This window comes from Cydia pomonella, chromosome 9 (genome assembly GCF_033807575.1).
Source record: "Cydia pomonella isolate Wapato2018A chromosome 9, ilCydPomo1, whole genome shotgun sequence".
NCBI classification, from domain to species: domain Eukaryota; kingdom Metazoa; phylum Arthropoda; class Insecta; order Lepidoptera; family Tortricidae; genus Cydia; species Cydia pomonella.
In genome coordinates, this window is record NC_084711.1 from 1,288,858 (window position 1) to 1,301,289 (window position 12,432).

The 12,432-nt window shown below is 42.0% G+C and overlaps 1 protein-coding gene across 1 annotated transcript in view; it reads left to right on the forward strand.

Moving 5' to 3' along the window:
* The window catches only part of LOC133521063 (stalled ribosome sensor GCN1), an 81,477-nt gene that overhangs the window by 48,483 nt on the left and 20,562 nt on the right, over positions 1-12,432 (forward strand). Inside the window, 9 exon segments of the mRNA XM_061855793.1 lie at positions 855-1,049; positions 1,166-1,294; positions 3,038-3,161; positions 5,685-5,921; positions 7,516-7,695; positions 8,309-8,598; positions 8,994-9,189; positions 9,837-10,351; positions 11,783-11,920. Coding sequence (XP_061711777.1) covers positions 855-1,049; positions 1,166-1,294; positions 3,038-3,161; positions 5,685-5,921; positions 7,516-7,695; positions 8,309-8,598; positions 8,994-9,189; positions 9,837-10,351; positions 11,783-11,920 — 2,004 coding nt within the window.

Here is a 12,432-nt window from a genome sequence, read left to right on the forward strand (position 1 = left end):
ACACTTTTTCCCCTGACCGAAATAACCGAACTGAAATATTAATAGACCTTCACATACTTGTTTTTCAATTCAATTCTGAATATTCTTTATCCTAATGAACATATACATCATGTTTGATTACGCCCCCTCGCAATAATCCGTACATCAAGCCGTAATTTGCCAGACTATATGTTTCTGTTCTTAACCTTAAGTTTTTGTTTATGACGGAAAGTATTCAAAGGGTTAACACGGGGGTCATTTTATTTATAATAAGCGAATGCTAAACGTACACCTATTTTCCTTGAATAAGTCACCCGGTCCATGTATCCAGTGGTTATTAATTTGAATGATATCATTAACTTTCGATACTTCTCTGAGATTCCCACGTCACAGGCTGAGCCTAGTGTAGGGATCATCGTACTAATTCTCTTGTAATGCCAAATTCTTAAAATAAAATATATTCTTAATTCTTAACTGCAATTAATTAAACGGTGAAGTAAATTGCATAAGATCTCGCGTATTGAATTCTATTTAGGTTGGTAATTAATATTTTTCAGCTCTCACCGATTAAATTTCACTGTGTATATAGAAAAGGAGAAAGAATTTTCGTGGCATTTAACAATTATTGTTTACGGCCCTGCAAAGGCACTTGAATCAAAGAATGAAATAAAAACATTATAAGCACAATCATCTTAAGACGATTTCCCGCGTAATATGCCATTTTACGCTGGACCCTGCCACTAGTTTCATACATTTTTTCTCATTTAATTCGCTTTCTCTCTATATATGCGTTTTAGTGCGGTCCCTTCAAAATATTCTTTAGGGGCTTCCAAAAAACGAAGCGATGAATACTTATATTTTTTATCTGTCTGCAGGAAACGCTGGGCAGCCAACTCCCCGTATTCGAGAACTTCCTAGACAAGGCGCCTAAGTCCGGTGGCTACGATGCGGTGCGGCAAAGTGTGGTGCTGCTGGTCGGCTCGCTGGCGCGCCATCTCGAGCCTGATGATGCCCGGATCAAGCCCATCACCCTTCGGCTTATAGCTGCATTATCCACGCCGAGTCAGCAGGTAAGGACACCTTGATCTTTACATGTGGTACCAAACACTGTACTAGACTATGTTTACTTATATGGCAGGTTCGGCTGAGATCAACCAGACTTTACCCATAACTATTTAATGTTCAGGTGCAAGAGTCCGTGAGCAACTGTCTCCCTCATCTGGTATGCTCGCCCGCGCTCGAGGGCGAAATACCCGCCATCATGAACAAACTCATGAAGCAACTACTCACCGCCGAGAAGTACGGAGACAGGAAGGTATGTTCGATGTAATTTTGTTACCGAGAACAATTCTTTCAGACTTATTAGGGTTCCATGGACATGAGTAAAAAAGTTTTACTTTATTTTTAATATTCGAAAAACACGTTACACATACACTCATGTGAAATAAGTACCTGGCCTACAATATTTAGTAAAATTTTGGGTTATATAAAAAAAATTACAATGTAAATGGATCATTTAAATTTAATGTGCAGTAGGTTCAACGTCAACAAGCAGAGTTTTTGATTACCCTAGTGCTTTTTAGAGTTCCGTAGTCAACTAGGAACCCTTATAGTTTCGCCATGTCCGTCTGTCTGTCTGTACGAGGGTTTGCTCCGTGGTCGTTAGTGCTAGAAAGCTGAAATTTGGCATGGATATATAAATCAATAAAGCCGACAAAGTCGTATAATAAAATCTAAATTTTTTTTTTTTTTAGGGTACCTCCCCTACACGTAAATTGGGGGTGAAATTTTTTTTTTGCTTCAACCCTACAGTGTGGGGTATTGTTGGAAAGGTCTTTCAAAACTAATAGGGGTCTTTAACAAACATTTTTTGCTAAAGTGAATATATTCGGAGATAATCGCTCCGAAAGAAAAAGAAAATGTGTCCCCCCCCCTCGCACTTTTGAACCATAGGTCCAAAATATGAAAAAAATCGTGGAAGTAGAGCTTAAGAAATACATTAAATGAAATTTGACATTATAGCGGACATGATCAGTTTAGCTGTTTTTGAGTTATCGCAAAAAGTTTCCCCTTCATAGTAAAAAGACTTACTTTAATTAGGTAGGTACTGATTATGCAAATTTGCCTATTTGTTTAACTCGGGTGAAAGGTACTGTTTTATCCCTTGGTTAACAATTTACTATACTTTAAGCTCCAGTTTAGCTTATTGTGACGGAAGAGTAACTACGGAACCCTACACTGAGCGTGGCCCGACATGCTCTTGGCCGGTTTTTTAGTAATACGGTTGCCAAAAATATGAATAGCAATCTTAAGGCTCTTTTTTTGTAAATTCATCGATTCAAAACCTGATGTCGTGGTTGCTCGATAGAAAAACGTCTAAAACACACCTTAAAAAATTGTAACAATTTTTGCACAAAAGCTAAAAATATGAAAATTACTTCTAAAAATGTGCAATTTTATTTCTGATCGAAATCATGGATTCCTTTTTTTCTAAAACTTACTTAAAAAACCAATTCTAAAACATGATATCCGCGATCCCGCACAGGCAGTGGGGCGACACTCCTCCTTTCGGCTTTCCCCGGCTCCGTTGGGCTCAGCATTGCGCCGAGCAATTATTAGGGTTGGCACAACTTGACGTCCCGATACGTGTACGACCGATAGGATAATGACTTGAATTTTGACAACTCTAAATGACCGCAAGGGGTAGTGCCACACATTAGAAAGGGACAGCATAATTCGTCCCTGAATCGCTGTCAAACTTCGGTTTTGTAGGAAGTGTTATTTCTGTACGGTAGTATTATTATTTATTCTGTGGCACAGCCGTCTCGCTCACGCTTACACTCAGTGAGAGTGAGAGAAGAACCTGAACCCACGGGGCCCGGAGGTATCGAGGCTACTGCTTTGGTTTTTGGCAAACGTTACCTTTTTCCTACTTTATAAGTGTATTTTGACCTCTTGATATGAAAAAAAAAAAATAGGAGTGTACAACTTTCCCTAAAAGTTTCTATCTTATGACATTTGTGAATCGACCCTACAGCTCATAGCATTGTTTGTGCAGGGCGCAGCATACGGCATCGCTGGTATCATCAAGGGTCTCGGCATCCTCTCGCTGAAGCAGCTCGATGTGATGGGGAAACTGACCGAGGCCATTCAAGAGAAGAAGAATTACAAGTACAGAGAAGGTAGGAAAGAAGTCATCAATAGATAATAAAATGTTTTGGGACAATTTTACATACATAGACCTAGGCCCAAACTAAGCAAAGCTTGTGCTACGAGTACCAGGCGACGATAATTGTACTTACTGTATTGCTTCAGAATTTGCTCCCCAAATTCTAAATTCAATTAAAATTATTATATGGTGTAATAGATATGTGCCAATTCAAAGTAACCCATCCATACTATAGTATGAGTTTTCTCAACTGATTTGTACGCCTCAGACCGTAATCTGTTAAACGAAAGCCTTTGTTTCCTTTATGCAGCGACTACCAATGATACCGTTACTGACTAAACGGGATCAAACTCGTTTGAAAATAATTTTACAGTACATATGGGGCTACTTTATAGCACTAGTGCGAGAAGTAGCATATTATGTTACTGTGTCGAACATTTAAAGGGCCATATGTACTGTAAAACGTTGTACGATACATGTGCGAATAGGTAATTCGCAACTCGTGTCGATTTAAAACACTCCCTTCGGTCGTGTTTTAATTTATCGCCACTCGTTTCGAATTTCCTATTTTTCGCACTTGTATCGTAATGTACTATTTTACCGTCCTATTTATATGGTTCAAAGTCATGTAACGGCTCATTCTATTACCTGGTAGGCCACACACAGGCGACCGATCGGCCTACATTACCCAAATTCGTTATCTCAGAAATTTGAACCTTATTACTATCATGATAGTTGCTTTTTAAGAGTTTCTTTGGCAGGCGCTTAAGGCGCCTCTCCATAAAAGAAACAAAGGCTTTTGATTAACAGATTAGGTACTGAGGCGTAAAAATCATTAGAAAAAATTTGCACTGTATCATGTTGTAACACTTTATGAGGTTTTGATATAGTTTTCATATATAAAAATTGTTTGAGCATACTAGACTTAAATCGACCGGGATATAACCGTGATTACCTTTTATAATGTTTCGATGTTTGTTTTTTGTTTGTTTTGTTATTGTGTTTTTTGTTTCTATATTGTTTGAGTTGTGTGTTTGTGGTCGATTTAAGTCTAGTGAAACTAACCGTGAATCATTCAAAACTGTTATTGTTTGAGCATAATTACCCAGTGGGGAGCAATGTAAGCACATTTCACGGTACTTTATCAAGAGTTAATAATAAATGTACATTACTACCTACCATCCTATAATTATATCGAAAAAGATAACAAGCATATTAAACAGTCAACATAAATAGACAAAGAGATATTCATAGATGACACATATGTTTTGTCGCCAAGGATTAAAAGCTGTGGCGTAGTCGCGATTACTAGTTATCGCATAGATTAGAATTTAGATTTAATTTATAGCATATCAATAAACAATATAAAATATGCTGTGTCAATCTACACAAGTTGATATTTTGTATAATATAATTTGCCAAATCCACAATTAGGCCTCTACGAAGCCATATAAAATGCAACTATTGACAACTATTAAAGTTCAAGTGTAAACAAATAATATTATATCACATGATAGAAATTCTTATATTTTTGACATCAATGCAAATTTATTAAGTAATTGTTTTTCATGAAATAAATCATCTAATCATGCACTAGAGGGTAAAATAACAAAAATTAAAAGCAATACATAATAAAAATAAATATGTAAAACATATAAAAGTAGAAATTAAGAAATTAGGTATCTCATAATGATCCGAATGATCGTCATAGTAAAAACTAGGAGCATTAAATATATAAAAAAAGTAATTCAGAAAAAATATCCAATACCTAAACTCAAATTTAAAGTCAGTGTTCATTTTAAAAAGTTCATTACAAGATGCTTAGGATGTACTCCAGATGATAAACGGATTGATTTTGAAGTATTAATACTCGCGTGTCATCTGTGGAATTGCCTCAGATGACTGTACTGTAAGACATCACTGAGACGGAGATTTCCTTGATATCTACGCGCCTATTAATTTAAGGGATTCCCTAGCGCCAATGACCTTTGATCTGAATCCCTTAGTTTCGTAATGTTTTTTGTAGCTTATCATATTAACAGCAACGACTTTAAATAACATAGTATCCCATATATACTTCAAAGTTAATTGTCTTCCAGACATTTGGCATCAAAGTTAAAGAATTGCCAAAAACTTGTCAACAATCAATTTCAGGCCAACAAAACTGGTTTTCTGGCCATAACTTTTGTGTTAATTAGTTTAAAATTAAAATCTCTGACCAGTTTTTAGAGACGTCAAAGACGAACCCAAATGTGTAGGTTTCGTACATGTAAAATCCTCCACAGCAAAAGTGTTTTTTAGACAAAATAAAAAAAACATAAATGAATAAGTGTTCATTTCTTTCAAAATCCGGGAGACCAGAATGGAGATAAAAAATTGAAGAACCGATAGCCGTTTGTCTTATAATTCTATCTATAGTACAAATGTAGGAGTAACGACTCAAAACTTGTCAAAAATCGATGAAAACCGCGGGGAGCGCCTTAAACGAAACTACAGTACGTGCGATACCAATGAATAACTTTGAACTTGTCCACAGGCGCTCTATTCGGCTTCGAAATGCTCTGCTACAAACTAGGCCGTCTCTTCGAGCCGTACATAGTCCATGTCCTCCCGCACCTGTTACTCTGCTTCGGCGATAGTTCGCAATATGTGCGCGCCGCCGCCGACGACACAGCGAAGCTGATCATGAGCAAACTGAGCGCTCACGGCGTCAAGTTGGTGTTGCCGTCGCTGTTGCAAGCGCTGAATGACGATAACTGGAGGACTAAGGCCGGTGAGTATCAACAAGGCTGAGTTTTATATACGCAAGGTACAGTTAAGCTGATCATGAGCAAACTGAGCACTCACGGCGTCAAGTTGGTGTTACCGTCGCTGTTGCAAGCGCTGAATGACGATAACTGGAGGACTAAGGCCGGTGAGTATCAACAAGGCTGAGTTTTATATACGCAAGATACAGTTAAGCTGATCATGAGCAAACTGAGCGCTCACGGCGTCAAGTTCGTGTTGCCGTCGCTGTTGCATGCGCTGAATGACGATAACTGGAGGACTAAGGCCGGTGAGTATCAACAAGGCTGAGTTTTATATACACAAGGCACAATCAAGCTGATCATGAGCAAACTGAGCGCTCACGGCGTCAAGTTGGTGTTGCCGTCGCTGTTGCAAGCGCTGAATGACGATAACTGGAGGACTAAGGCCGGTGAGTATCAACAAGGCTGAGTTTTATATACACAAGGCACAACCAAGCTGATCATGAGCAAACTGAGCGCTCACGGCGTCAAGTTGGTGTTGCCGTCGCTGTTGCAAGCGCTGAATGACGATAACTGGAGGACTAAGGCCGGTGAGTATCAACAAGGCTGAGTTTTATATACGCAAGGTACAGTTAAGCTGATCATGAGCAAACTGAGCGCTCACGGCGTCAAGTTCGTGTTGCCGTCGCTATTGCATGCGCTGAATGACGATAACTGGAGGACTAAGGCCGGTGAGTATCAACAAGGCTGAGTTTTATATACACAAGGCACAACCAAGCTGATCATGAGCAAACTGAGCGCTCACGACGTCAAGTTGGTGTTGCCGTCGCTGTTGCAAGCGCTGAATGACGATAACTGGAGGACTAAGGCCGGTGAGTATCAACAAGGCTGAGTTTTATATACGCAAGGTACAGTTAAGCTGATCATGAGCAAACTGAGCGCTCACGGCGTCAAGTTCGTGTTGCCGTCGCTATTGCATGCGCTGAATGACGATAACTGGAGGACTAAGGCCGGTGAGTATCAACAAGGCTGAGTTTTATATACACAAGGCACAATCAAGCTGATCATGAGCAAACTGAGCGCTCACGGCGTCAAGTTGGTGTTGCCGTCGCTGTTGCAAGCGCTGAATGACGATAACTGGAGGACTAAGGCCGGTGAGTATCAACAAGGCTGAGTTTTATATACGCAAGGTACAGTTAAGCTGATCATGAGCAAACTGAGCGCTCACGGCGTCAAGTTCGTGTTGCCGTCGCTATTGCATGCGCTGAATGACGATAACTGGAGGACTAAGGCCGGTGAGTATCAACAAGGCTGAGTTTTATATACACAAGGCACAATCAAGCTGATCATGAGCAAACTGAGCGCTCACGGCGTCAAGTTGGTGTTGCCGTCGCTGTTGCAAGCGCTGAATGACGATAACTGGAGGACTAAGGCCGGTGAGTATCAGCAAGGCTGAGTTCTATATGTTTACACACAGGCACAGTCAAGCTGAAGTAATATCACCGATTAGAATTTTTCAAATCGGAAAATTGACTATTTTGAAACATGAATATTCAGCCGAACTTTCTGAAAATCTGACACAAGTCGAAACAGTCTAATTCATAAAATTATGACTTGCAGGTTCAATCGAGCTCCTCGGCGCTATGGCGTACTGCGCGCCGAAGCAACTATCCTCGTGTTTGCCTTCCATCGTGCCGAGACTGATCGAGGTTCTATCTGATTCTCATATGCGGGTGCAGGGCGCAGGCGCCGAGGCACTCAAGGTCATCGGATCCGTCATCAGGAACCCTGAGATCCAGGGTAAGGTGCTTTTTGTATTGCAATTAACTCTTTCCCTCTCATATAAAATTGGATAAGTGCGAACGTGAGGTGAATGCGTGGTACAGATCCTTCTGACCATCCGTCATGTTGTGAACATAAGAGGCGCGTAAGGAAGTGTGTCTCTTTCTTATAGAACTTCAAGAATCCAGAGTGACTTTCGATCGTTACTCTTTTTTATTTAAAAAAATGCGGAAGCTCAGCTGAGTTTTGATTTGACACTATTTTTTTTACACCAAGACCGCAAGACCAATAGTCGGCTCCTTACCACATATTTTTAGAAGTATTCAAGTAGACCGAAAAAGCCTAAAATACCATGTCGGCATAAAAGCTACCTCTTCCTCGCGCCGTCGCGAAGTCCGGGAACACTATGGGAGAATCAAATCTGGTAGTTGGATATTTTGGACATTTATAAGTTCTGAGATTTGAAGGGCTAAGTCATAAAACTACACTTATCCTTTACCGCATACAAAGCCATATAAGTCGGATATGATATTCAACTCTATTGACAACTACTAAAGTTCAAATTTCAACAAATACTTTTTATTACTTGCTGTCAGGGGTTAACCTGATCAACCGTTCGTATCTCTTACAGCAATCGTGCCCGTCCTGCTGCAAGCGCTCCAAGACCCGTCAAACAAGACCTCCGCCTGCCTCCAGACGCTCCTCGACACCAAATTCGTGCACTTCATCGACGCGCCCTCCCTCGCGCTCATCATGCCGGTCGTCCAGCGGGCGTTCCTCGACAGAAGTACGGAGACGAGGAAAATGGCGGCGCAAATTATTGGGAATATGTACTCGTTGACGGACCAGAAGGATCTGATGCCGTATCTGCCTAATATTATACCTGGGTTGAAGAGTTCCCTGCTGGATCCTGTGCCTGAGGTTAGTATTGTTAATAACAAGGTTAAAACCTTGTAGAAAACTATGGTTTGTCTAAGCAAACCTATGCTGACCTACACACTAACAAAATGTAGCCAGGTATAAACGTATTTTTTATAGGAATTTGATGTCTATGGTGACGCTTTCGCAGTATGTCGCCTGCCAATTTTTAATTTTAGTTAGATTTTATGCTTTTGTGAGATGCTAGCTCGAAGTAGTCCTAAGTCTTAAGTAACTTGGATGGGTGGTGTAGTAAGTTTCTTGAAAGCTAGGATATTCAGCTGATTTAAAATTACAAGGATAGGGAAAAAAGCTATTTTCTTTGTCAAATCCCATGCAATATGTTACTCTCCGGACGGCACCCAGCTTAGATACTTATTCCTATAATGTATTTCCAGGTCCGTTCCGTATCCGCGCGTGCTCTAGGCGCCATGGTGAAGGGCATGGGCGAGAGCAGCTTCGAGGAACTCCTCCCATGGCTGATGCACACCCTGACCTCGGAGTCCAGCTCCGTGGACCGCAGCGGCGCCGCGCAGGGGCTCAGCGAGGTGGTGGCCGGCCTGGGAGTCCACAAGCTGCACAAGATCATGCCGGGTCAGTATCCTCAAGGGACTGCTGATGGACACCCTGACCTCGGAGTCCAGCTCCGTGGACCGCAGCGGCGCCGCGCAGGGGCTCAGCGAGGTGGTGGCCGGCCTGGGAGTCCACAAGCTGCACAAGATCATGCCGGGTCAGTATCCTCAAGGAAATGCTGATGGACAACACCCTGACCTCGGAGACCAATTCGGTGGACCGCACGAAATCTATTCTATTATAGGGACTAGTTCCAACTTTCGCAGCGATATGGTTTTTTGGTACTGCTATTTTCTTTCGGGTAGCCAGTCATTTACCCCGTTTAGACTTGGTCGCTAGGAGCAGGACAGTGAGCAGGTTGCCGGAAATGTTGCCGTGACTGGGAGTCTACTAGGTACCTACACATGCTGCTCGGGGAACTACTGCTGATGCACACCCCGATCTACGCGGTGGAATGCAGCGGCGCCGGGCAGGGGCTTAGCGTCCTTGTCTGTCTAGTCTAGTATTATGTCACTATTGCAGCTTTCGCAGTGATATGTTTTTTTTCATCGCTTTTATTTACTTATAGTGTATATAGCCAATGGTTGCATGTTAATATTGGCGAGGCATTTTGGGTACATAAGCTCACTTATGTGGTCATAAATTAAAACTTTCTATTTCCCCTACAGACATCATCGCAACAGCCGAGCGCACCGACATCGCGCCACACGTGAAAGACGGCTACATCATGATGTTTATCTACATGCCCGGCGCCTTCACCGACGAATTCACTCCTTACATCGGCCAAATCATCAACCCCATCCTAAAAGCCTTAGCCGACGAGAACGAATACGTCCGCGAAACAGCCTTAAAAGCCGGCCAACGTATTGTTAACTTATACGCTGAAAGTGCTATAACTTTACTGTTGCCTGAACTAGAAAAAGGCCTATTCGACGACAATTGGCGTATCAGATACAGCTCAGTGCAACTTCTAGGAGACTTATTATACCGTATATCAGGTGTCAGCGGTAAGATGAGTACGGAAACAGCGTCGGAGGACGATAACTTCGGTACGGAGCAGTCGCATAAGGCAATTATGTCAGCCCTTGGCAACGAACGCAGGAATAGGGTATTGGCCGGGCTGTATATGGGCAGGAGCGATGTGGCGCTGATGGTGCGGCAGGCGGCGCTGCATGTGTGGAAGGTTAGTGGAAATTGGATCATAATTACAAGCTGGTATGTGTTATTTTTCAATGATAACGGTACGGAGCGGTCGCATAAGGCGATTAGTTAGTTAGTTAGTGCTTCTGGGCATTTTCCGCAAATCGACAACCATTGTGCCTATTTTGCGTGAAACGAGGTAGCGCTACTCTAACCACCCCAGCTCCTCCACGAAGCCTAGCGAAGTTTTCAGGTTGCTAATTGCCTCTCCTAGTGTGCACGGAGTCCCTAGGTATTTGTTCCTGTATACTTCTACCTGTTTGCAGTCTAGGAGGATATGTTTTGTTGTTTATTCTTCTTCCATGCACGCTCTGCACATGGGGCTGTCTGTTTTACCCATATTGTGTAGGTGTTTGTTAAGTGTGTTATGTCCTGTAATTAATGCTACTATTTTACGTAGTTGATGTCTAGGTGTTTTCAGTAGTATTTCAGTAGTATTATGTGGTTGGTTGAAACGTAATAAAAATATAAAATTTGCAATCGAGGTCATAAAAAGTAGATATTCATGAAGTTTAGGGCGGTCCCCTATCTGAATGACCTCGCTCGATCTTACTCTCTCGAACCTCCGTCCTCGTTTTCTTCACCTTTACAACTTGAATTAGCATATGCAAGGCAATTATTGCATCCGTTCGCTCTATTAACACTCACTTTAAACATAAATTGCGCGCGCGTCGCGTCGAGTGCCACAGGTCCTGTCCGACGGCCGAGCGGCTCCTGCCAGCGTCGCCCGCGCGCCGGGGCAATGCACGAACTTGAATAGTATCGATTTCTCAGAAACTATTTATATAGTTGAAAAATCGGTAGACGTAATTCAAGTGTACATCATTATTCACTATTGGTTACAGTTTCGTGTCTAAGCGTTTCTTTATAAGGGAGTTTATACAGATTTTAAATCGAAAAAAGGATTCACGGACAAATTATTTACTTGTAATACGATATGTTTCTTGAAATATCAGTAGACATAATTAAAGAACAATTACCAAGCTTAAATATCGTGTAACCCTCGAATGCCTCTTGGCATTAAGTCCGCCTTTTGTACTGTAAGATTTTTTTTCTTTTGTGCAATAAAGATTGAATAAATAAATAAATAACTTTATTATTAATACAACGTTCAAGCATGCTATAGCGACGTAAGAACTGCGAATTTGGCCTGGTAGCCCCTTTGACAAAATGTATTTATATTGACAATATAAACGACAAATGACAAATATCAAATAATTAATCTTGCTTTCACACATGACATGACATCTGACAAGGTACCTTATAAGGTACATTTTGATATGGGATTCCACATTAATAATTCATGGCATTTCACATTTGTCAGACTTACGAATAAATCAACTAGTAAAACTTTTAGTTCATAATTATTATTAGTGTGTCTGTTACATGCGTCAAATTAACCCTCTTTGTGCAGGTGGTTGTGACCAACACACCGAAAACGCTGCGAGAGATCCTCCCGACGCTGTTCGGGCTCCTGCTGGGCTGCCTGGCGTCCACCAGCTACGACAAGCGCCAGGTCGCTGCGAGGACGTTGGGAGATCTAGTGCGCAAGGTAAGCTCATCCCTTCTTCTTCTTCTAAGCCCTTACTGCTGAGGATCATGACTCCGCTTGCTAATTTTCCCTATGGCAACTCTCCACTTCTCCCTGTCGGTTGCTTTGTGGCAAGCGTTGCACAGTGTGATGTCCATCTGGGTGGGTATTTGGTCACACCATCTCGATGGACTTGGTCCTCTAGGTTGTCTGCCGTACACCTTTCCCATCACCACAAGTCTCTCCAAGTTCCCAGGGTCTCTGCGAGCTATGTGACTGGAGTATCTCAGTACTCGTTGAAGACAGATGGTGGATAGTCTAGGTTCCTTTTCCAATATGAGCTGGACTAATAATTATGGATACATTAGTGCGGCGTGCACTCCAGGGTTTTTTTTATACTACGTCGGTGGCAAACAAGCATACGGCCCGCCTGATGGTAAGCAGTTTTCGTAGCCTATGTACGCCTGCAACTCCAGAGGAGTTACATGCGCCTTGCCGACCCTAAACCCCCTCCCCCTCGTTGAGCTCTGGCA